The following is a 26,946-nucleotide window of genomic DNA, read 5'->3' as shown; positions in this document are numbered from 1 at the left end:
ACCTTTTAATTTAAACTTTTATTTTAATTACATATAGAAAGTGATCCTGCTTCTTGTATGTGGCAATTAATATATTCAATATTTTTAATGCATCCTGGAAATGGGTATAAATCCAAGAATAGAGATTCTTTACAGGGACACAGCCAAAAGATTAGACCTTCTAAAATCAGTTTTATGTTTCTCAAGATGCTGCTTGGCTGCTACATACACCATACTGTATGGTTTCTAAAATTTCAACCTTGTTAATAAGAGAGCTGTTGGCAGAATAAATAATACATTAGCGCTATTACCTTTCAGCCGGTGACTTAGAATCTGTTCCAAAATAGCGGCAAAATTGTTAAATTCAGGAGAAGAATCATCAATTGTCTCAAAGCAGGACCGATCAATCAGGGTCTTCACAGAAAACCTATGGAAAAAAAGAGATTACGATTGCTTTTAAGTAGACTTGATTCATTCACCTAAATAGGAAAAACTAGAGGAAAGCAATTTGGAGAAGTATTACAGAAATACTTTATAAGATTATATATTCTGGGGCTTCCTTTGGTGGCGCAGTGGTTGAGAATCTGCCTGCCAATGCAGGGGACACGGGTTCGAGCCCTGGTCTGGGAGGATCCCACATGCCGCGGAGCAACTAGCCCCGTGAGCCACAATTACTGAGCCTGCGCGTCTGGAGCCTGTGCTCCGCAACAAGAGAGGCCGCGATAGTGAGAGGCCCGCGCACCGCGATGAAGAGTGGCCCCCACTCGCCGCAACTAGAGAAAGCCCTCGCACAGAAACGAAGACCCAACGCAGCCAAAAATAAATAAATAAATAAAATTAAAAAAAAAAAAAAAGATTATATATTCTGAAAACTCCATTTACTCAAATTCACTCTGTCAATAGAAAATTCTACAGAAATATCAGACTTTTCACTTATATATTTACTATCTGTTGACTACATTAAGACTTAGAAATAGTTCACTGTCCACAGAACCATTAAAATCAGAATAAAAAAGATGAACGAAATTATTAAGTTGAAAGTCATAACACTACTTGTAAGAGACTGCAGCGTCAGACCAAAATGTTTCTAAGAGTTTTGGAGCACAAAATGGAATAAAACAGGATGTGAGCATTCATGAGGTGTAGATCCCAAGTTTTTATGAGCTATAATAGGAAAACTTAAAACTCTGTAAAGTGCACTATATTTTTCCTTCTCTTCAGAACGTCCTTTGTCTCTATTTTTGACTGCCAAGTACCAATGCATTTTCCAAGACTCAGATTAAATGCCATCTCTTCAATGAAGAATTATCCTCCTACATATTCCTAGCACAGACTAGTATTTTGTTTGTATTTCCTTTAAGAGATGATTACAATTTATCTTACTGCTGTTACTTGTGTTGTCTAACTCTATTTTATTAGAATATAAATTCCTCCAGGGCAGAAACATAGCTTCTGTGTGTTTATATCTTCCTCAGCACACAGGACAATGCCTTGACCGATGTACTCTGTAAGTACTTGTTGATTTATTTGTAAGACCTATTTTGAAGGCATGGCAAAGAAACATTTAAAGGCCAATGTCACAGCAAGACAAAAAGAAGGTTTATGATTTTTAACATGCATACCCTTCCTGTAACCACCACCAAAATCCGGATCTTGAACAGTTTTGTTGCCCCTAGCATTTCCCTCATGCTATCCTTTTATAACCATACCATCCCTTTACAGTCATACCCTATGAAGGGTGATATGTGAGTGCCTAAGTAAAGACAATCAATAGGGTATGAAGAGAAGGGGATAACGATGAGAGTTGTTAAATCATTAGAAATGTAAACTATGAGGGAGATAAAGGAGTATAAATTGTTCCTTAGGTTTTAGGCTTATTGGCAATGCTTATTCAATCAGGACAAAAAATATAGGAGACAAGTATAAAGGCAAATATAAAGAGATTTGTTTATATGAGTTATATCTATCAATATTTACTATATTAGAACTGAGTAATGTCTAAAAGTGATCCCAATAATCAATGGAAAGAATTACAATTATTCTGTGCCCTTTACAAATTTTTGTCAAAATATTAAAAACTCTCTCACTGCCAGTTATTATCTACAGGGAAATGGAAAAAAACAGTCAAACGTATTTATTTACTACACTGTAATTTAGAACATTAGCAATACTGAGAATTAAAGTGTCTTTTTTGTAAAAAAAAAACTTATCTAGAGTATTTTGAACACTGCTTGCTTTCTTCTCATTGTATAACTTAAAATACAAGTGAACATGTTTTCTACGCCTGGGTAAATTGTCATATTCTTTTCTAAGTTTGAATCAGTTTCCAACATTTTATTCTTTGCATTTTCAAAGCTGTGAAAATGTCTGAGAGGTCCTATAATGTGAAGGGGTTTTTCAGCATCACTTCTTCTAGGACATCTTCATCCTTTGGTCACAACCACTTTGCTCATTTATATTAATATGTTCGCCTTCAATAATTTCCTCTGACTGAATATCTAAATTATCTTGAACAGCAGCAGTATCAATATTCCCATGATCAACTATTTCTTCTATGGCTCCATTTATGTTCCATTCAAGTTTCACTTCCAGATTAGCACTTTCTGTTTCTTTGCCACAGTTTCATCTTTGCTGGCCAATTCACTCTTTCAAATATGCATTTTCATAAAATGACATGTGGGTTTACAAACAGGAGACAAGGAAGCAACACAACTGCAGGTTTTGATTTCTATGTATGAATTCGTAACAGATGCACACTGACCAATCCTAGACAGGCTTTGAAAGAAGTGATGTGATTGGTCACTAACCATGATGTGCATTTTGTTATTTACACAGTGACCCGTGGACTAAAGAGCTACCCGCAAAATTTTATTTTATGCAATTACTCACAGTTAATATACAGTGGTCGTCAAATTGGAACCATGTTGTTGTGGGACTGGTATTATTTAACTAAACTGTCGTAACTAAAATTAGTGCTAATTGGAACTGTGCAAAGTGAAGACTGCCTTACTGATTAATTACAAATAAACCCATTACATGTTAGCATAAATATTTTTATTAAAACTATATTCTCCAAAACAAAAAAAGTGGCAATAGTATTATTTAAATCTTTGCAAATATCTTTTATGTTGTGTTTAAAAGAAGAAAACTAGATTCTCACATCTGTTTCTGCATTCAAGCTATTCTAATATCACATACCATGTAGTCTCTGGAAAACACCACTGTGCACTTGCTTAAAAATGGGAACAAAAAGCAAATAATATCCTAGACTTGTTAAGAAAATATTATTGACGCGTCAGACCTCCAAAAGGGTCTGAGGCCAGGAGCACACTTTGAGAACCACTACCCTACAGCATTCTTTGTATGTAATTAAATAACAATGCAACTAGAATGGTAGTAATTACATATCCTTGAGAAAACAGTTACTCAAATAATTTTCAGTCTTCTTTGGTTCAGACGAATAACTCTAACGGAGAAAGGCTGAGACAGATTAATGTTCAACTACATAATGCTATCTACAACAGCAAGTGGAGCTCAACAGAGGAGCCATTATGTAAAAGAGAGAGAGAAAAAAAGAACTAGGAAGTAACTCTGACGAAGTTGGTATCTTGCACCTAATAGTCAAGTTAGATAAATACTACATGTAACACATGAATAAATGAATAGAAACAAAAACAAGGTAAACCAAAACCAGATTCAAGGAGGGACTTGAAAACTCATTTTTGTGTCCTATGCCCTTTTCATTGACAATACACTAGAAAAGTGCTGCCAATCTTCAGCAAACTTTTAATAAGAATAAATAAGTATAACGTTCTTATTCAGTAAAAGAATGAAATGCTAAGTGTTCCTAAAATGAGTAAACAAAAACCATACAGTCTCCACCTCCACCTTTGACCTAAAAATAAGGAAACTTCTGAATGTTTCTCTCTAATCTTTAACAGATAGAACGGAATGGGAAATCTAACTCTGCAATCACACCCAAGGTAGGCGTAATCTACCACTTCAAAAAAGCATGGCATCTAAGATAGTAAGCACATAGGTGAAATGAACTGAAAATTACATTTAAAGATAAAAATAATAGAGTGCTTATTTCATCAAAAAGAGCTAGATAGAACTCAATTTCCACCTGTAACAGCCCGGTAACATTTTAGCCACTAATGTCCTCCAGGAATAACACAAAATTACCTAACAAATGTTCTTCTTTGTAAATGTAATAGGAAGGAAAAGCCATGGAGAGTAACACATATATCTCTGTAGCATCAAGAGCCATGTACAGATCAATCAGTAGTCAATAAAATATGCCTTTCTATCATGTTATTAGTGCATCATCTCCTCTAGAAGACACTATCTGCATGATGAAAACCTAAAATGGTGAATCTCAGAGCACTATATTACTTGTAACTCTGTATCTGGCTAAAAACTAAAACAAAAGTGCAAATATCCCAAAGCATATCATTAGACAGAATTTCTGTTATTTCTAAGCATGAAGATATTTTACGGGTGAGAAAGCCTTTTAAATAATTTCTATTATAACAAGGTTAATAATGAAGAAAAATAATGTTTCCCAGCATTGCTTTATCATTTATAGCCTACTCTCCTCCTGTCAACAGAAATCAAAACCTCAGAAGGCAAATTAGTTCCTTAGAGTCCATGTTTTACTTCTAGCTAGCCAAGTCTTCCCACTCAACATTTACTTCTCTAGAATCATGTGGCTAGTTCCATTATGCCAGAATAGTGAGAATCTTTTCCTCCATAACACAGTAACTAAGACATGCTATAAAAACCAAACCTGTAAAAAGAATTTCAATACATCCAAAAAACATCACACAGATGCTGAGCTATTTCCTGATAATGATGACAATATTAGTCATCTATTTCCCAAAAAGGACTGATTTTAAAATAATGAAATGACAATTTGATGGATGTCTAAAAATACCAAATCAAGTCTAAGTAACAGCTTTTACATAAGAATTAAAAAGTCAAAAATTTACATGAAAGGGTCTTTTAATTAAGTGCGGTTTTTTGTTTTTTGTTTTTTAAAGATTGATTGATTGATTGCTATGTTGGGTCTTCGTTTCTGTGCTAGGGCTTTCTCTAGTTGTGGCAAGCGGGGGCCACTTTTCATCACGGTGTGCGGGCCTCTCACTATCGTGGCCTCTCTTCTTGCGGAGCACAGGCTCCAGACACACAGGCTCAGTAGTTGTGGCGCACGGGCTTAGTTGTTCCGTGGCACGTGGGATCTTCCCAGACCAGGGTTCGAACCCGTGTCCCCTGCATTGGCAGAAAGACTCTCAAGCACTGAGCCACCAGGGAAGCCCTTAAGTGCGGTTTTTGAAACGTCTCTCTCTTAAAAGATTTTCTTTCCCACCTTCAAAGTCCAAAGGAAATGTTTGTTATCTTAGAAATAAGAAAAAATGTGACTAAAACCATCAAACTTAAAGCAGGAACTACCTTTCTCCCTTTGGAAACATACCAAGAAAGATGAGATGGTTACCAAAACTACGTTTAAAAAAATCTTCATTGCACCCATATTAATTCCTTCCACAGCTCATAAGTTTGTAACATAACTGTAACAACGAATAGTTAAAAGCAAAAAATGTCACAATAAAGTCAAAAATAAAATTACTTTTCCTTAAAAAGCTAAAAACAGAGCTATCATATGATCCTGCAATCCCATTCCTGTGCACATATCCTCAGAAAACCATAATTCAAAAAGATACATGCACTCCAATGTTCATAGCAGCACTATTTACAACAGTCAAAACATGGAAGCAAACCAAAATGTCCATCGACGGATGGATAAAGAAGATGTAGTATGTATATATAATGGAATATACTCAGCCATAAAAAAGAATGAAATAATGCCATTTGTAGCAACACAGATGGACCTAGAGATTATCATACTAAGTAAGCCAGACACAGAAAGATAAATATCATATGATATTGTTTATATATGAAATTTTTAAAAAATCATACAAATGAACTTATTTACAAAACAGAAAGAGACTCACAGACATAGAAAACAAACTTACGGTTACTAAAGAGGAACAGGGGGTGGGCAGAGGGATAAATTAGGAGTTTGGGATTAACATATACACACTACCATATATAAAATAGATAACCAACAAGAACCTACTGTATAGCACAGGGAACTATACTCAATATTTTGTAATACCTATAAGGGAAAACAACCTGAAAAGTAATACATATATATCTATATATAGATACATATAGACATATATATATCTAAATATATATATCTGAATCACTGTGCTGCATACCTGAAACTAACACAATATTGTAAATCAACTATACTTCAATAATAAAAAAAGAATTTTCTTGCAGGCCAAAATAACTTACTGTGTTAAATATGTACACTCTTTATTGGAAAGAAACTATTTAAAGAGTGAAAATTCATCTTTAATATTTAGTTCCTGCATTACTAATATACACAGATGTAGTCCCATATACACAGAGCAATCGAGTAGGAAAGAAATGTACCCCCATCTCTTTAAAACAAGCTTATGTAATCTTAACCATTTATCAAATATGCTTCAGAAAAAAATTCATTTCACAAAAATGAGATTTTATTATCTATATTGTTATATCCCTTTACATGGAAATATACCTTAAGATAAGTAAAGTACATAAAAGCATACAGAATCATCACATTTCAAAACTAAAAGGGGGAGGCTCCCCTGGTGGCGCATTGGTTAAGAATCCACCTGCCAATGCAGGGGACACAGCTTCAAGCCCTGGTTTGGGAAGATCCCATATGCCGTGGAGCAACTAAGCCAGTGAGCCACAACTACTGAGCCTGCGTGCCACAACTACTGAAGCCCACGTGCCTAGAGCCCATGCTCTGTAACAAGAAGCCACTGCAGGGCTTCCCTGGTGGCGCAATGGTTAAGAATCCGCCTGCCAATGCAGGGGACACGGGTTCAAGCCCTGGTCCGGGAAGATCCCACATACTGCGGAGCATCTAAGCCCGTGAGCCACAACTACTGAGCCCACATGCCGCATCTACTGAAGCCCATGTGCTCTACAGCCCATGCTCCACAACAAGAAAAGCCACCACAATGAGAAGCCCACGCACTGCAACGAAGAGTAGCGCCCCCCACTCGCTGCAACTACAGAAAGCCCGCGCACAGCAACAAAGACCCAACACAGCCAAAAATAATAAATAAACTTATTTAAAAAAAAAAAAAGAAGCCACTGCAATGAGAAGCCCACACACCGCAACAAAGAATAGCCCCCACTTGCTGCAAGCAGAGAAAGCCTGCGTACAGCAACAAAGACCCAACACAGCCAAAAAAAAAAAAAAACCAACTAAACTAAAAGGGGTTTAGAAAAGTATATAGTCATTCATAAGAGTGATATTTTTAAAAAGAACATAAGTATCCAAATTGTAAGAGAGAATTCTTTCCACTACTTCACACCAAATTTATAGGATTCCTTATAACATATTATTATCACTAGCAGTCTTTACCAAGGTGTGGGGGTAATGATCCTCTGCCATTAATATAATACCTACCGTTAATAATCAACAAGGAGATACGATACAAGGATTGTATCATATCTCTTGGCAGCCATCTGCTGCCAAGAGATAAGATACAATCCACCCCAAATGTAATGTAAAATAGTGACTATGGATGATAATGAGCACAGTATTCAGGTATATGTTCATTAGAAGGAAGGCTTATTTCTTTTCTCATATTTCACATCAGAAACCCCCCCCAATCGAGAGGGCAGACAGCAGAAGCAAGAAGAAATACAATTCTGCAGCCTGTGGAAGGAAAACCACATTCACAGAAAGACAGACAAAATGAAAAGGCAGAGGACTTTGTACCACATGAAGGAATAAGATAAAACCCCAGAAAAACAACTAAATGAAGTGGAGATAGGCAACCTTCCAGAAAAATAATTCAGAATAATGATAGTGAAGATGATCGAGGACCTTGGAAAAAGAATGGAGGGAAAAATCGAGAAGATGCAAGAAATGTTTAACAAAGACCTAGAAGAATTAAAGAACAAACACCTAGAAGAATTAAAGAACAAAAAAACACAGATGAACAATACAATAACTGAAATGAAAAATACACTAGAAGGAATCAATAGCAGAATAACTGAGGCAAAAGAACGGATAAGTGACCTGGAAGACAGAATGGTGGAATTCACTGCCACGGAACAGGATAAAGAAAAAGAATGAAAAGAAATGAAGACAGCCTAAGAGGCTTCTGGGACAACATTAAACGCAACAACATTTGCATTATAGGGGTCCCAGAAAGAGAAGAGAGAGAGAAAGGACCCGAGAAAATATTTGAAGAGATTATAGTCGAAAACTTCCCTAACATGGGAAAGGAAATAGCCACCCAAGTCCAGGAAGCGCAGAGAGTCCCAGGCAGGATAAACCCAAGGAGAAACACACTGAGACACATAGTAATCAAATTGACAAAAATTAAAGACAAAGAAAAATTATTGAAAGCAACAAGGGAAAAACGACAAATAACATACAAGGGAACTCCCATAGGAGTTAACAGCTGATTTCTCAACAGAAACTCTATAAGCCAGAAGGGAGTGGCATGATATATTTAAAGTGATGAAAGAGAAGAACATACTACCAAGATTACTCTACCTGGCAAGGATCTCATTCAGATTCAATGGAGAAATCAAAAGCTTTACAGACAAGCAAAAGCTAAGAGAATTCAGCACCACCAAACCAGCTCTACAACAAATGCTAAAGGAACTTCTCTAAGTGGGAAACACAAGAGAAGAAAAGGACCTACAAAAACAAACCCATAACAATTAAGAAAATGGTCATAGGAACATACATATTGATAAATACCTTAAACATGAATGGATTAAATGCTCCAACCAAAAGACACAGGCTCGCTGAATGGATACAAAAACAAGACCCATATATATGCTGTCTACAAGAGACCCACTTCAGACCTAGGGACACATACAGACTGAAAGTGAGGGGATGGAAAAAGATATTCCATGAAAATGGAAATCAAAAGAAAGCTGGAGTAGCAATACTCATATCAGATAAAAGACCTTAAAATAAAGAATGTTACAAGAGACAAGGAAAGACACTACATAAAGAAAAAGGGATCAATCCAAGAAGAAGATATAACAATTATAAATATACATGCACCCAACATAGGAGCACCTCAATACATAAGGCAACTACTAACAGCTATAAAGGAGGAAATTGACAGTAACACAATAACAGTGGGGGACTCTAACACCTCACTTACACCAATGGAGAGATCATCCAAACAGAAAATTAATAAGGAAACAAGCTTTAAATGACACAATAGACCACATAGATTTAATTGATATTTATAGGACATTCCATCCAAAAACAGCAGATTACACTTTCTTCTCAAGTGCACATGGAACATTCTCCAGGATAGATCACATCTTGGGTCACAAATCAAACCTCAGTAAATTTAAGAAAACTGAAATCATATCAAGCATCTTTTCTGACCACAATGCTATGAGATTAGAAATCAATTACAGGGAAAAAAAACATAAAAAAACCACAAACACATGGAGGCTAAACAGTACGTTACTAAATAACCAAGAGATCACTGAAGAAATCAAAACATACCTAGAGACAAATTACAACGAAAACATGATGATCCAAAACCTATGGAATGCAGCAAAAGCAGTTCTAAGAGGGAAGTTTAGAGCACTACAAGCCTACCTCAAGAAACAAGAAAAGTCTCAAATAAACAATCTAACCTTACACCTAAAGGAACTAGAGAAAGAAGAACAAACAAAACCCAAAGTTAGCAGAAGGAAAGAAATCATAAAGATCAGAGCAGAAATAAATGAAATAGAAACAAAGAAAACAAGAGCAAAGATCAATGAAACTAAAAGCTGGTTCTTTGATAAGATAAACAAAATTTATAAACCATTAGCCAGACTCATCAAGAAAAAGAGGGAGAGGACTCAAATCAATAAAATTAGAAATGAAAAAGGAGAAGTTACAACAGACACCGCAGAAATACAAAGCATCCTAAGAGACTACTACAAGCAACTCTATGCCAATAAAATGGACAACCTGGAAGAAATGGACAAATTCTTAGAAAGGTATGACCTTCCAAGACTGAACCAGGAAGAAACAGAAAATATGAACAGAATAATCACAAGTTATGAAATTGAAACTGTGATTAAAAATCTTCCAACAAACAGAAGTCCAGGACCAGATGGCTTCACAGGTGAATTCTATCAAACATTTGGAGAAGACCTAACACCCATCCTTCTCAAACTCTTCCAAAAAATTGCAGAGGAAGGAACACTCCCAAACTCATTCTATGAGGCCACCATCACCCTGATACCAAAACCAGACAAAAATACTACAAAAACAGAAAATTACAGACCAATATCACTGATGAATATAGATGCAAAATTCCTCAACAAAATACTAACAAACAGAATCCAACAACACATTAAAAGGGTCATACACCATGATCAAGTGGAATTTATCCCAGGGATGCAAGGATTCTGCAATACATGCAAATCAATCAATGTGATACACCATATTAACAAATTGAAGAAGAAAAACCATATGATCATCTCAATAGATGCAGAAAAAGCTTTTGACAAAATTCATCACCCATTTATGATAAAAACTCTCCAGAAAGTGGGCATACAGGAAACCTACCTCAACATAATAAAGGCCATATACGACAAACCCACAGCAAACATCATTCTCAATGGTAAAAAAATGAAAGCATTTCCTCTAAGATCAGGAACAAGACAAGGATGTCCACTCTTGCCACTATTATTCAACATAGTTTTGGAAGTCCTGGCCACGGCAATCAGAAGAAATAAAAGGAATCCAAATTGGAAAAGAAGAAGTAAAACTGTCACTGTTTGCAGATGACATGATACTATACATAGAGAAACCTAAAGATGCCACCAGAAAACTACTAGAGCTAATCAATGAATTTGGTAAAGTTGCAGGATACAAAATTAATGCACAGAAATCTCTTGCATTCCTATACACTAATGATGAAAAATCTGAAAGAGAACTTAAGGAAACACTCCCATTTACCATTGCAACAAAAAGAATAAAACACCTAGGAACAAACCTACCTAGGGAGACAAAAGACCTGTATGCAGAAAACTATAAGACACTGATGAAAGAAATTAAAGATGATACCAACAGATGGAGAGATATACCATGTTCTTGGATTGGAAGAATCAATATTGTGAAAATGACTCTACTACCCAAAGCAATCTACAGATTCAATGCAATCCCTATCAAATTACCAATGGCATTTTTTACAGAACTAGAAGAAAAAATCTTAAAATTTGTATGGAGACACAAAAGACCCCAATAGCCAAAACAGTCTTGAGGGAAAAAAACAGAGCTGGAGGAAACAGACTCTCTGACTTCAGACTATACTACAAAGCTACAGTAATCAAGACAATATGGTACTGGCACAAAAACAGAAATATAGATCAATGGAATAGGCCAGAAAGCCCAGAGATAAACCCACGTGCCTATGGTCAACTAATCTCTGACAAAGGAGGAAAGGATATACAATGGAGAAAAGACAGCCTCTTCAATAAGTGGTGCTGGGAAAACTGGACAGCTACATGTAAAAGAATGAAATTAGAACACTCCCTAACACCATACACAAAAATAAACTCAAAATAGATTAGAGACCTAAATATAAGACCGGACACTATAAAAGCCTTAGAGGAAAACATGGCACAACACTCCATGACATAAATCACAGCAAGATCTTTTTTGATTCACCTCCTAGAGTAATGGAAACAAAAATAAACAAATGGGACCTAATGAAACTTAAAAGCTTTTGCAAAGCAAAGGAAACTACAAACAAGGTGGAAAGACAACCCTCAGAATGGGAGAAAATATATGCAAACGAATGAATGGACAAAGGATTAATCTCCAAAATATATAAACAGCTCATGCAGCTCAATATTAAAAAAACAAACAACCCAATCAAAAAATGGGCAGAAGACCTGAATAGACATTTCTCCAAAGAAGACATACAGATGGCCAAGAAGCACATGAAAAGCTGCTCAACATCACTAATTATTAGAGAAATGCAAATCAAAACTACAATGAGGTATCACCTCACACCAGTCAGAATGGGCATCATCAGAAAATCTACAAACAACAAATGCTGGAGAGGGTGTGGAGAAAAGGGAATCCCCACTGTTGGTGGGAATGTAAATTGATACAGCCACTATGGAGAACAGTATGGAGGTTACTTAAAAAACTAAAAATAGAATTACCATATGACCCAGCAATCCCACTACTGGGCATATACACAGAGAAAACCGTAATTCAAAAAGACACATGCACCCCAACGTTCATTGCAGCACTATTTACAACAGCCAGGTCGTGTAAGCAACCTAAATGCCCATCGACAGACGAATGGATAAAGAAGACGCGGTACATATATACAATGGAATATTACTCAGCCATAAAAATGAACGAAATTGGGTCATTTGTAGAGTTGTGGATGGATCTAGAGACGGTCATACAGAGTGAAGTAAGTCAGAAAGAGAAAAACAAATATCGTATATTAACGCATATATGTGGAACCTAGAAAAATGGTACAGATGAACCGGTTTGCAGGGCAGAAATGGAGACACAGATGTAGAGAACAAATGTATGGACACCAAGGGGGGAAAGCCACGGGGGGTGGGGGTTGTGGTGTGATGAATTGGGAGATTGGGATTGACATGTATACACTGATGTGTATAAAATGGATGACTAATAACCTGCTGTATAAAAAAAAATTAAATTAAATTAATAAAAAAGAAACCCCCGAAATCTTTTTGAATCAGCAATTTGCCTTCTTTTTTCCAGCTTTACGCAAGTTAAGAACTCCCAACCATCATGTGTATTTTCCCCTTTATTTTTTCTATAATTTAAATTCCTTTGTAAGGAGAAAAAAATACTTTTCATATATCCATTTAGCAGGAGTCTGTAGACTATTGTCCACAGGCCAAAACCAACCAGTTGCCTGTTTCTGTAAATAAAGTTTTATTTAAACACAGAATAAAAAAGTTCCAACCATCTGGAATATATACTGTGAAATTCAAAAGTCTATTTTGGCAGTGTTTAACATTTTTTAAACTTTTGCTCAATGTAAAAATCAAAAAAAGAGAGAGAGAGAAGTATATTTTAAAATATTTTCCCCACCTCTACTGTCAAAATTTCTTTCAAAAGACAATTGTTAATCTAAGTACCTTAAGGCTGAGATAGTATATTATTAACATCTTGTACTGCTATATAAGCAGACTGATGAGAGCAAGATTGCACAACATGAAAAATAACATTGAAGCACTATCTTTTAAAAAAAAGGACAATTTTAAAAAAGTTATTTAAAATTGCAAAGTATTTAAACCAAGAAAATTTCCCATCTTATAATAACTCATTTGACTTCTTATATGAAATACTCCCAATTAAAATCATTTTAATAAAGAATACTTTCATTGTACACTTGGATCACATATCCCTTTGGAATCCAATTCTTCTTTACTCATTGACAAATGAAAATATTCAAGCAATATATTTTAACATAGGTAAGCTATCTAGTAAACTAGACAGACAATTCTACTACTGAAGCTATTAGATTTTTTTAAATTTGAACGCTTTTTATTTGTTTTCAGTTTTTAAAGGTTATATTCTATTTATAGTTATTATAAAATATTTGCTATCTTCCCTGTGTTGTACAATATACCCTTATAGATTATTTTATACCTAACAGTTTATACCTCTTAATCCCCTACCCTTATATTGCCCCTCCTCCTCCCTTTCCTCTCCCCACTGGTAACCACTAGTTTGTTCTCTATATCTGTGAGTCTAAAGCTATTAGATGTTTAAAACTCTACTGTCATTAGTCATTACTGAGATTAGTCATTAGGGTGACTGTTTAAAAATAAGTGAGGATGGTTCTTTAATTCACCTTCAACCTTATTTTGGAAATGTCCACTGCTATTATTCTTCACTAGTTAGGGAGAATTACCTCATTTGATAAACATGCCCACTGCATACTAGATGCTGGGAATAAAACAGATGCTGAATAAACTATGATTCCTGGACTTGAGAAATGTACATTCTAATAGGAGACAAAAAGATAATTAGATTACAGCATAATGAGAGTCATATTTATTTAAAAGTATGTTTTAGGATGAGGGGGGATAAATGGTTCTAACACTACTGGAGAGGCAATAAAATTTAAATTTGCATTATATGTAATAAATCAAGGGTAACTGCCCAAAGGATAGAAACCAAATATATGAACAGTTGACCCTTGAACAACACAGGTTTGAACTGCAGAGGTCCACTTATACATGGACCATTTATTTCCCATAAATACATACTACAGTAGTATATGATCCACGGCTGGGTGAATCTGTGGATGCAGAATCACAAGTATGGAGGGCTGACTGCACAGTTACACGTGGATTTTTGACTTGTGGAGGGTCAGCATCCCAACCCCCACATTGTTCAAGGGTCAACTGTATAGAAAACAGAAAAGAATATATGACCAACAAGTTCATGGAGAGAAAAACTCTATGTGGAATAAATGAAATAATAAAAAATACTGATATATAAGAAAACAAGAAGCGAGAAAAAGTGAACATAAATAGTAAAATGGTAGCCATAAACCCAAATGTAATAACATTACATAGAGATGGGCTAAATACTCTAAATAAAACACTAGATAAAATGCAAAATTCAATTCTATCCTGCCTACAAGAGACACTTTAAATTTAAGGACCCAGAAATACTGAAAGTTAGGAATGGAAAAAGTAGAGACTTCCCTGGTGGTCCAGTGGGTAAGACTCCACGCTCCCAGCGCAGGGGGCCCAGGTTCGATCCCTGGTCGGGGAACTAGATCCTGAATGCATGCCGCAACTAAGAAGTTTGCATGCCACAACTAAAAGATCCCGCATGCTGCAACTAAACATGCTGCAACGCAGACCTGGCCCAGCCTAAATAAATAAATAAATAAATAAATATTAAGGGGAAAAAAAGAATGGAAAAAGTACATCATACAAATGCTAACTACAAGAAAGCTGTTTTAACTACGTTAATAGCAGGAAAAAAATAGACTTTAAGGTAGGAACAGTATTAGAGATAAAGAAGGACATTTCATGATAACAAAGGAATGAAATCACTAGGAAGAGATCACAATTCTAAATCTGCACCCACCTAGTAATCGAGCAACAAAATACTTACAACAACAACAAAATAATGACAGGGACTTCCCTGGTGGTCCAGTGGCAAAGAATCCGCCTTCCAATGCAGGGGACCCAGGTTCGATCCCTGGTGGGGAACTAAGATCCCACATGCCGCGGGGCAACCAAGCCCACGCACCACAACTACTGAGCTCGTGCACCTCAACGAGAGAGCCCACATGCCACAAACTACAGAGCCCACGCACCCTGGAGCCCATGCGTCACAACTAAAGAGAGAAAACCCGTATGCTGCAACTGGAGAGAAACCCGCATGCCACAACGAAGACCCAACACAGCCAAAGAAAAATAATAACAATAATAAAAAAATAAATAAATTTTTAAAAATATGACAGACAAATCTATACTCATAGAGACAGACTTTAACACATCTCTCTTAATATCAGGCTAAGCACACAAAAAACTAGTAAGGATACAGAAGATATGAACATAATTAACATACTAGATCTAATTGGCATACATGCAATCAACAATGACAGCATACAGTCGTCCCTCGATATCTGTGGGGAATTGGTTCCAGGACCCCTGAGGATACCAAAATCCACAGATCCTCAAGTCCCTTAAAGTTGGCCCTCCATATTGGCGGATGTGGAACCGGTGGATACAGAGGACTGTTTATATTCTTTTCAAATGCATATAAAATATTTATCAAAATTAACCATATGTTGCATCATAAAGCAAACATAAATAAAAATTCAAAACTTTAAAATCTTTTAGAATATTCTCTGCACAGTGGAATTAAGTTAGAATTCAATAACTAAAAATAGAAAATCCTCAGCTGTCTGAAAATTAAACAATACCTTTTAAAATAACCCATGAGTCAAAAAAGAAATCCCAACAGAAAGTAGAAAACATTTTAAACTAATTAATAGTGAAGATACAAATTTTAAATCTTGTTTGCTATCTCAAAGCAACGTCAAACAAGGGAATGTGCAGTCTTAAAATGCATAGATCGGAAAGACAAAAGGCTGAAAAACAATGATTTAAACTCCCATCTCAAGAAATTAGAAAAAGAAAATGAACTTTAAAAAAAGTGGAAGGAAGGAAATAAAGACGGGAAGAGAAATCAATAAATTAAGAAACAAATATACAACAGAGGAAATTAACAAAGCCAAAGGCTGGTTCTCTGAAGATATTAATAAAATTTATATACTCCTAGTAAGAAAAAAAAACATGGGAAAAACAGAGATTACCAGTATCAGGAGAGAAAAATGGAAAATGACTACAGATTTTTAAACAATAGAAAGATATTAAGAGGATATTAAGAAAAGTTTTAAGTTTAAATTTGATAACATACATGAAATCGGTGTATTCCTTGAAGAACTCCCTGAAACTGATAAAAGAAGAAACAGGAAATCTCAATTGTTCAGTATCTATTAAATAAATTGAATCTGTTACTAAACGACTTCCCACAAAGACAATTTGCGGTTCAGATTTCTTCCCTGGTGAATTCTTCCAAAAGTTTAAGAAAGAAATAATATTAATCTTACACAAATTCTGCTACAGAACACAAAAGAACATTTCCCAACTTGTTTTGTAAGGTCAGATAATTTTAACAACAAACCGAGACAAGGACACCATAAGAAAGAACAATTACAGACCAATCACTTTCATGAACAAATACGCAAAAATCCCAAATAAAATATCAACTCACTGACTGTAAAGATATGTAAAAAAGATAATACAGCACAACCCAGTTTTTTTATTCCAGGGTAGTTTAGCACTAAAAAGTCAATCAATGTAATTCACTACATAAAAAGAAAAAAGGAGAGAAATCATACGTTCATCCTGATAGACAGAAAAAATATTTGTTAATAGAGTATTCAGTATTCACTTATGATAAAAATTCTCAGCAATCTACAAGTAGAAGGGAACTAAAAAAAACCTACTGCAAACATCCTACTTTAAGGTAAAACTATTAATGCTTTCTGTAATACTGTGGTCCTAGCCAGTGCAGTAAGACAAAAAATAAAAGACATAAAGTTTAAAAAGGGAAGAAATAAAACAGGCACAAGACATGACAATGTACTCAGAATGCTAAAACAAATAAACAAAAAACTGCAGAAAATCTATTAGATTTAATAAGTAAATCTGATAAAATTGCTAGATTACAAGACCAATATTTTAAAAGGTAAATTCCATGTCTATATATCAGCAAAAAAGAAAGAAAAGAAAAGGTTGGGTTTTTTTTTTTATAAATTTATTTATTTATGTATTTTTGGCTGCGTTGGGTCTTCGTTGCTGCGCAGGCGCTTTTGTCTGGTTGTGGTGAGCGGGGGCTACTCTTTGTTGCGGTGCACAGGCTTCTCATTGCAGTGGCTTCTCTTGTTGCAGAGCAAGGGCTCTAGGCACGCAGGCTCTAGAGTGCGGACTCAGTAGTTGTGGCACACGGGCTTAGTTGCTCCGCGGCATGTGGGATCTTCCTGGACCAGGGATCGAACCCATGTCCCCCGCATTGGCAGGCGGATTCTTAACCACTGCACCACCAGGGAAGTCCGAAAAAGTTTTTAAACTATCTATTATAATAATACAGACATATCAAATATGGAAGGACAAATCTAAAAAGAGATACAATATCTATGTGTTCAAAACTACAAAACATCTTTGAGAAAAATTTCAGAATAGTTAAATACATGAAGGAATGGATATAGTATATTCATAGATTGCATTTAAGTCTCATAAAAATGACAATTCCCAAAATTGATTTATAGATTAAGTGCAATCTTAATAAAAATCCCAGCAGATTTTTTAATGGAAATTGACAAGCTGATTCGAAATCTAGTTTGCAAAGCCCAAGAATAGACAAGACAATCTTGAACAACAAAGCTGGAGAACTTACATTACCAAACATCAAGACATATTATAAAGTTATAGTTATTAAGCCAGTATGATATTAGCTCAAGGACAGACAAATAGACTAATGGAACAGAAGAAGGGAGTGCAGAAGCAGACAAATGATCCAGTCACCTGACTTCCGATAAATGTGACACTTGAGTGTAGTGGGAAAAGCATGGTCTTTTTAATAAATGGTACCAGGTCAAACTGATTTTCCTAAGGTAAATATTTAAATCAAGTACAGGTAGATTGTTGATATAAATGTAAAAAAGCAAAACAATAAATCTTTCAGAAGAAAACAGAATAATATTTTCATTACTGCCAATTTCAGGTCACAATAAGCAACCCATGAAGGAAATTTATGGACTACTTTACAATTAGGAACTTCTGTTCATAAAAACACACTACAAAGAGAATGAAAAATCAAGCCACCAAATGGGAAAAGATGCTTGCCTTAAATATATCCAGCAAAAGACCCACATAGAATGTACAGAGTTACACATCAGAGGAATCAAAAAGTCAGATATTCCAGGTGATGAACGACTTGAACTGGCACTTCACAAAAGAGACTCTCCAAATGGCCAACAGACTTATGGAAAGGTGCTTAACTTCAATAGACATCAGGGAAATACAAAATTTCAAGTGTTGGTGAGCATGTAGAGCAACTGGAATTCTTATACAGTTGACCATTGAGCAACACGGGTTTGAACTGCACAGGTCCACTTTTATGCAGATTTCTTTTCACTAAATACAGTACTACACAAGCAGCGGTTGGTAGAATCTGAGAACGCAGAACTACCGATGCAAAGGGCCCACTGTGAAGTTACATGCAGATTTTTGACTGCGCTGAGGGTCAGCACCCCTAACCCCTGCATTGTTCAAGGGTCAACTATACACTGCTCACTACTATGCAGACTGGTACCATGCCTTTGGAAAACTGTTACATCCACTGAAGCTGAACATATGCATGCCATATAACCCAGGAACTCCACTCATAGGTATATCTCTGACAGAAATATGTACATATATTCACCAAAATACATATTCATGAATATTCAATTAGTAATAGTCAAAAAGTGAAAACAACTCAAATGTCCATTAGGCTGAATGGATAAACTGCGGTATATTCATACAATGGAAAAAGATACAGCAATGAAAATTAACAAACTACAGTTACGTGCAACAAAAACGGTTAATCTCACAAACATAATGTTGAGCAAAATAAGCTAAATAGAAAAAGGTACACGGACTTCCCTGGTGGCACAGTGGTTAAGAATCCGCCTGCCAATGCAGGGGACACGGGTTCGAGCCCTGGTGGGGTAAGATCCCACATGCCACGGAGCAACTAAGCCCGTGCTCCACAACTACTAAGCCTGCTCTCTAGAGCCCATGAGCCACAACTACTGAAGCCCGCGCGCCTAGAGCCCGTGCTCCACTACAAGAGAAGCCACCGCAATGAGAAGCCCGCGCAAGGCAACAAAGAGTAGCCCCCGCTCACCACAACTAGAGAAAGCCGGCATGCAGCGACAAAGACCCAACACATTCAAATTCAGAAAAAGGTAAAACTAAACAATTGTGTTGAGAGCTAGGAGAATGGTTACCCTTCATAAGGGTAGTATGAAAGAAGGCAAGGAAGAGGTTTCTGGGGATTTGGGTAATACTCTCTTTTATTATTATTATTGCATCCCCAGAACTTATTTATCTTAAAACTGGAAGTCTGTACCTTTTGACCACCTTCACCCTTCTGCTAACCTTCCACCCCCTGCCTCTTGCAACCACCAATCTGTTCTCTGTATCTATGAGTATGATTTTTTTAAGATTCCACATATAAGTGAGATCATACAGTATTTGTCTTTCTCTGACTTACTTCACTTAGCATACTGCCCTCAAGGTCTATCCATGCTGTGGCAAATGGCAGGATTTCCCTCTTTTTTATGGCTGAGTAATATTCCATTGTGTATCTATGTACCACATCTTCTTTATCCATTCATCAATCAATGGACACTTAAGTTGCTTCCATGTCTTGACTACTGGAAATAATGCTGCAATGAACATGCGGGTGCAGATACCTTTCTGACATAATGATTTCATTTCCTCTGGGTAACGCTCTTTTTCTTGACCTGGGTGCTGGTTACAAAGTTGTATTCTCTTTGCAAAAACAATTCATTATACACCTATGCTGTGTGTACTTTTCTATAAGTCAATAAAAATTGACTTATATGCATATAGAAAAATTGTTGCTAGAAATGAGGCTAAATACTGATACATCACTATGATGTTCTACATGTGTTTTAGAGGTTGGCCACAGATTTAACACTAAGACTTCTAATAGCTGTATGAGAAAAGAGAAGTTGTCAGTTACACATTCATGCCCAGTAGATACAAATAAATCAACTGCCTAAAGCTACAATTCTTGGCACAAAAAAAAGACAGCTATTTCTCATAAAAATCTTCACAAAAGAAGATACTTTTTGACATAATAAACAATGTTTTTGACAACAATTTCAAGAAGATCCTCTGTAATTGCTTCTTCTGCTGACTCTCAAGGTAGGCTGATGGAATCTTATCAATGCACGATAGGGGCAAAAGCAACTGGGATAGGAGAGTGCAAAGCAATGCAGTCTACATACTCAACTGCTCTCTGATGATCTGGACTGATCCAGAGATACATTTTATAAACCTGTAAGACTGAATATAATAGTGGATAAGCTTCACAGATCTCCCCCCTCAATATCATATCTCTCACCTGACTTCTGACGTTTATCAGTCAGCAGTGAAGTTAAGATAATACCGTCTAGGGCTTCCCTGGTGCCGCAGTGGTTGAGAATCTGCCTGCCAATGCAGGAGACACGGGTTCGAGCCCTGGCCTGGGAAGATCCCACATGCCGCGGAGCAACTGGGCCCGTGAGCCACAACTACTGAGCCTGCGCATCTGGAGCCTGTGCCCCGCAACAAGAGAGGCCGCGATAGTGAGAGGCCCGCGCACCGCGATGAAGAGTGGCCCCCGCTTGCTGCAACTAGAGAAAGCCCTCTCACAGAAACGAAGACCCAACACAGCCAAAAATAAATAAATAAATTAATTAATTATTTTTAAAAAAGATAATACCCTCTAATAAATGTGTAGGGGACAGCTATTCTCTGTTGTCAGTTGAATATGAACCCAGTTAAGCTAGGGGAAGAGATAATGACCTTCCGTGAATGCTGAGAAGCCTACCTCCGACTGGTGGGATGATCATCCTACCTCCATTGTGAAAACCTACTATTAGGGCTCTAAGAATCTTTAGAAATGATACTGAACCTTCTCCAAAGCAATACAGTACAGGTAATGTTGCTCAAAGTCCCAACCCAAAGTTCTACTATGTATAGCTTGACTAAAAGAGCTTTAGCCAAAAATATAATCACTATAGGCAAGGTATGAACAGTCTTAAAAGGGCATTCTCAAGCAAATATCAATAGTAACAAGGAAAGTAAGTCACTGAATTTAAAGTTATTTAGAGGATTATACCACCAGTAATACTCGGTAATACTTCACATATCTGCAATGCCTCCACCCTGCTTAAGCATAGGAATAGATCATTTTTTTCCCGATTATTCAGCAACCAGAATGTTAAGAAGTTCAGAGTGCTAAAGCTCACTCACTGAACTCAGGCCTCTCGGTGACTTTTTTTTTTTTTTTTAACAAAAATAAATAAATTTACTTCTCTGCTTTCCTAGTTCACAACCAATTACAATGAGCAAGTCAGGATGAGAAGCACAAAGAAAAAAGCTGGTAGAAACAGGCAGAGTTGCAAGAAATAACAGCTAACTTGGTAGGAAGAGACAGTAAATGCAAAAACAGACCAAGAACTCCAAACACACAATCTTCTGAGGCCATGTAGCAAACAGCTCTATGTACCTCAAGAGTCTCCAAGGGCAACCACTACACAGGGTATATTCACGGAAACAGATCCAGAGTAAAGTCATTGATAAGGATTATATTATACTACGTAGAGTTTTTTAAAATAAGGTAGAGAAATGTATAATCCTTTTTTTTTTTTAATGTTTATTTATTTATTTGGTTGCTCCAGGTCTTAGTTGTAGTAGGCTGGCTCCTTCGGTCCGGTTCGCCGGCTCCTTAGTTGAGGCATGCGAACTCTCAGTTGTGACATGCATGTGGGATCTAGTTCCCTGACCAGGGATCAAACCCAGGCCCCCTGCACTGGGAGCACGGAGCCTCATCCACTGTATCACCAGGGAAGTCCCTGCATAATCCTTTTTTAAAAGGAGTTCATCCAAAATGTTTAAAATATTCTTGATTATAGTTTAAATCTGAACACTTAATTTATAAGCTTCAGTTATACGGAAGACTGCACACCACAATAAATGCTGAGTAAAGCACTGCAGTTGATAGGAGAATTTTAACTCAAACATCAGTTACATGAAAAATATGAGCATCTCATTTCCCAAAAACACTGAGGAAATGAGGTGGTACTGTTATTTGAATTAACATTCATGTTATGAAATAATATCTTGACCTATAGAAAACTAAGAACTATGTACATGTTATTAAAAGTACTTTAATTTTGAAAATCATCATTGGTCTCCACTGTGCTTATCTCATCATACTACCTCTTTCAATCTCTCATTAATCCTTTCCATGCACAAGACGGGAAACTTATGACTTTGTGTGGGGAGTTTCTCTTAAAGAACTGGTTTAAATGTTTAACAAATGTTATTTTAAAATATTTATCCATGTATATTTAAATGTTTATCTTAATAATTTATTTTTCATAAACTGACGTTAACCCACAGAAAGAGAATTTATATTTTAATTCTCCTTGTCACCAGAACTAAAATCAAAGGAATATGTACGTTTTTCAATAACCTATGAAGCTTAAAAATGATAGAAAAAAAATGAGTAGTACCTGATTTTCTATGGATGAAAAATGCAGGTTAAAAAAAATCCTGAAGGACTTTAACAATTTAATTTTTCTAAATGGTGGAGAATATGCAGGGAAAATACTAGTTGGTACACAGAACTAAAGTCAGTCTATGAATATTTTGAGTTGAGTGTGGAACATTTAGAGACCTCAAATGACCTACTTTCTCTCCACCACAATGTGAAAAATATGATAAAAGAGTACTTACTTGCTGAGATAAGTACGAAGTGTTTTTAGTCTATAATATATAAATGTTCATGAAAAAATACAACTGATGAACTAATTACATACGCAATCACAATGAACCAAAATTCAATTCCTGACTATCCCACCTAACCAAATAACTCACGTCCAAAGTTCAAACTCTAATAATATTGTTCTTATATAAGGTGCTTTTAAACTGAAAAAATTGTGTAGTTACATAATAAGGTTGTAAACCTAAACTGAGAGCACAGTATGCCTAAATTGTTTAAGGAGTAATGAAAATCATTACTGTATAAGTATTAATATACATAATAGAATGATAGTCAGGGGGTGGGGGGAGTTTGTTTTGGTTTGGTTTGGCTTTCTATACTGTTCCATTTTTCCGGAATATCAGCAGAGAGTCACAATACGGAAGGCACAATTCAAAATGTTTTTGTTTACAGAGAAAAATGCACATGCCTCATCCAGCTACCATTAAACATATGTCCACCATTACCCTGCTCATGTTTGGAGAAATTCAAAACCAAATATAAACTCATTCTGCTTGAAGACTATTATTAGTTTCAGGGCTGTCATTGAAGATTACCAATGATCTAGTCCAAGTTTATTTTACAGATGAGGAAACTAGAAAATGGGCTTATTAAAAGGCACACAATTAATGACAAAGTAAACTTAGAACTCAATTATATGTCCACTAAACCAGCTTCTTCCCAACTTAAATACCAAATCACGTCTGATCTGCTACATAAAAATTTTTAAATAAATTCATTAAGAGACATGGGTGAGATACCCAGGGTTTGGTAACTCTGAAAGTGAAAAGCGACAGAAATGCATAAATATTGATTTGCTCATTTTGCTGAATTTAGGTGGGGATACTTAAAACACCCAAATGGCCTACAGTGACTTTTTTCCAAAAACTAAAAGGCTTTTAGACAAAGCCTATCAAATACATCCCATTACTACACAAGGATAATAATTTATATGCACCATCAACTATCTGGACATGAAGAACAGTGTTAGTAGTATTATCCACATAAATAAATACACAAGTTGAAATCTAAGCCAGAAACTGAAATATATTTTAGCTACAATACTAAGTTTACATGTAAACTGTAACTAAAGTCAGCACTTATACTAACTTCAGAGTAGAGAAGAAGAATTAGACAAATAAACATAACAAAAAATACAGCTAGCCCAGACAACAGTCCACACAAATCAGTGTGACGTGACTGAAATTTCTTAAAACATAACTTAACATGTAACTTAAATAAGGTTGAGGTACAAGTCCCTTTCTTCTGAACTGCCTCTGATGCCGTGACAAAAATGGAGATGCAAAGGGAACAGTACCCTCCACTGATTTTTTTTTTTATTCTGTCTTAAAAAATGAGTACAGCATAAAACCTCTTCCCATCTACTGTGTTTTACCCCAAATCTTCAACATCCACCGTTTCGAAGATTGCCACACTGATTCAGAGCAATATATGTCAGCCCAGGTGTTAACGTTTTAGGTTGAAAAATTTGGTTAATTAACACCATGCTGCAAACACTCAAAATCACTTCAGCTGCCACTACTACAAAACAAAACTCCCCAAAACAAAAACTGTTACCCTCCACTGGATTTACTCATATAATAAATATTTACTGAGTGTCAGATGCTATGGTAGGAAGAATGAAACAAAAAAGAAAACTGAGCAAAAAGCAGACATGGTCGCTGCCCTGTGAAGCTTAACACTTATGGAGCCTTTATGAAATACATCACCCCAAGAATCACTGTATATGTTGGGGTCTGCTTGAAAACATCCTCTTTTTAAAAAATAATTCTTTTTAATACATGTAAAGGTAAGAAAATCAGCCTTGCTTACTGTTCTATTTACCTAATTTTTAAAAATTTGCTTAGATGTAAAAAAAATTTCACACAACCTATCTTCCTCCAAAGGTTGCGTCCTAGACAGCACAAATGGTAAATTCAACAGATTCCATATTAATATTTTACTGTTTATAACTCCAAGTGCCATATAAGTCAGTAAGGCAGGTCTTCCTGCTAAGTGGGCAAACAGCTGTAATAGTCCAAGGTAAAAAAACAAAAAATCACTGAAAGTTATTGAATATAGTCCTAGTATAAATATCTATATTCTGTTTTAAGATGCTAGACATTATTTACACAAGGAAAAGAAAAAATACAGATATAAATTGCAAAGGAGGAAAAGGTCTCATCATTCTCTCATTCTTACAGGATTTTCAACAGCTGATGAGGAGGGGTTTGATGGAACAATGTAATTTTACAACAACTTAATGGTTTAAAGAAGTTCCTAAGGAATGAATGCTTAGGACTTCAATTTTTTTTAATACCCAGAAACAAGACTTAAAGAAAATGTCAGCATGTTAAAAGTCAGTTATTTCTGAATACTGGGCTGGCTGAAAGTCATTATTCCTCTTATGTTTCTACATTTTCTAAAGCAAGGGAATACTACAATTACAGTTAGAAAACAATTAAAGAAAGGCAGACCTTGAAATAAATCACTGAATAGGTATCCTCGACAGTCCCACTCTTGCTTTCAACTGCAGAAACAGCACTAACACTGCAATTTAAAGTGGAGAGAACACGGACGGAGAGAGACAGACAGACACACACACACACACACACACACACACACACACACTTAGCTAGCATGTAGCAGGCACTTAATATGTGGCACGAAAGGACAATATATATGTAAACAAGCCAAAACACAAACAAAACGCACTCCGATTTTGAGGCAACACAGTAAACAATCACAATAACGATTGCTTTACTAACAGCTGCCTGACAGCTTAACGCGCACTAAATGAAAGAGCTCTTTTTCCCTGCCCTCCTCTTTTACTCAGACACTAGATTGCACATTCGAAACAAATCCTCCCCCAGCCCCGCCCCAAGCCCTACCCTCAGCTGCTCCCAGCACTGAAATTGATGGAAAGTCCGGGGCCTTGGCGGTACCCAGACCGGCCCCTCTCTGGACGCTCCGGGCCGCGGACACGCCCGGCGCGGTAGCGGCCGGGGCTACAGCCCGTTATCTCCGGGACCCCCAGGGGCTCGCGCTCGCCCCAACCCTGAGCCCGCGGCGCCGGCGGCCCCCTCTCCTCTCCCAAGCGGCGGGCCGCGCCGTACCTGCACACCGTGATCAGGTTCCTCCTCTCCACCGCGGCGTTGCGGGCGCTCAGGCTCTTCCTGCCGCCGCCGCCGCCCCCGCCGCGGTTCCCGCCCAGGCCCCGCAGGCTCCGGGAGGCCATGGCGGGCTGACCCCTGCGCCCCTTTTGTCTCGTGCGACCCCGCCCGCTGCCCACACCTGCTTCCCTGGGCTCTCGCTCGGCGTGCGGCCGTGGGGCCGCGGGAGGGTGGAAGGGAAGGAGGGGGGAACGGAGGGAGGGTGTGGAGGACGGTGAGGGATTCGCACCCGGGGACTGGCGGCTGGCGCTCCGCACCAGAGCTCCACACACACACACACCCCACACACACGCACGCACACCACACACACGCACGCACCACCCCCGCCCTTGCGCGCGCCGCCAGCCGCCGGGAAGCGCGTGCAGGTCGGCGTCAGCAGCTCCCCTACTTCCCCCAGGGACCTCGGCGGCCGCGCACGCGCGTGCCCGCCGGCCCCGCAGGCCCCGCAGGCCCAACCACCCGCGGTCGGACGCCCCTGGCGCCCCAGCTGCGGGCACCGCAGAGAGCCACGGGCCTCACGGGCGCAGCCCCGCCCTCCATGCCCCT

General features: G+C 37.3%; 1 protein-coding gene across 7 annotated transcripts in view; it reads right to left on the bottom strand.

Moving 5' to 3' along the window:
- RUNDC3B (RUN domain containing 3B) overlaps nt 1-26,886 on the bottom strand; it is a 152,822-nt gene extending 125,936 nt beyond the window's left edge. For all 7 annotated transcript variants that reach the window (XM_082398483.1, XM_082398487.1, XM_082398485.1 and 4 more), the window contains exons 1-2: nt 26,344-26,886; nt 291-406 (exon numbers count right to left, since the gene is read on the bottom strand). In XM_082398483.1, the coding sequence (XP_082254609.1) occupies nt 291-406; nt 26,344-26,465 (238 nt within the window). In that variant the 5' untranslated portion in view covers nt 26,466-26,886. The remainder of the gene's footprint in view (nt 1-290; nt 407-26,343) is intronic.
- Between the last annotated feature and the right edge of the window lie 60 nt (nt 26,887-26,946).

The sequence above is a fragment of the Balaenoptera borealis genome (assembly GCF_965194805.1).
Source record: "Balaenoptera borealis genome assembly, chromosome: 7".
Classification (NCBI taxonomy): Eukaryota; Metazoa; Chordata; class Mammalia; order Artiodactyla; family Balaenopteridae; genus Balaenoptera; species Balaenoptera borealis.
This window is presented reverse-complemented; position numbering and strand designations above follow the sequence as displayed.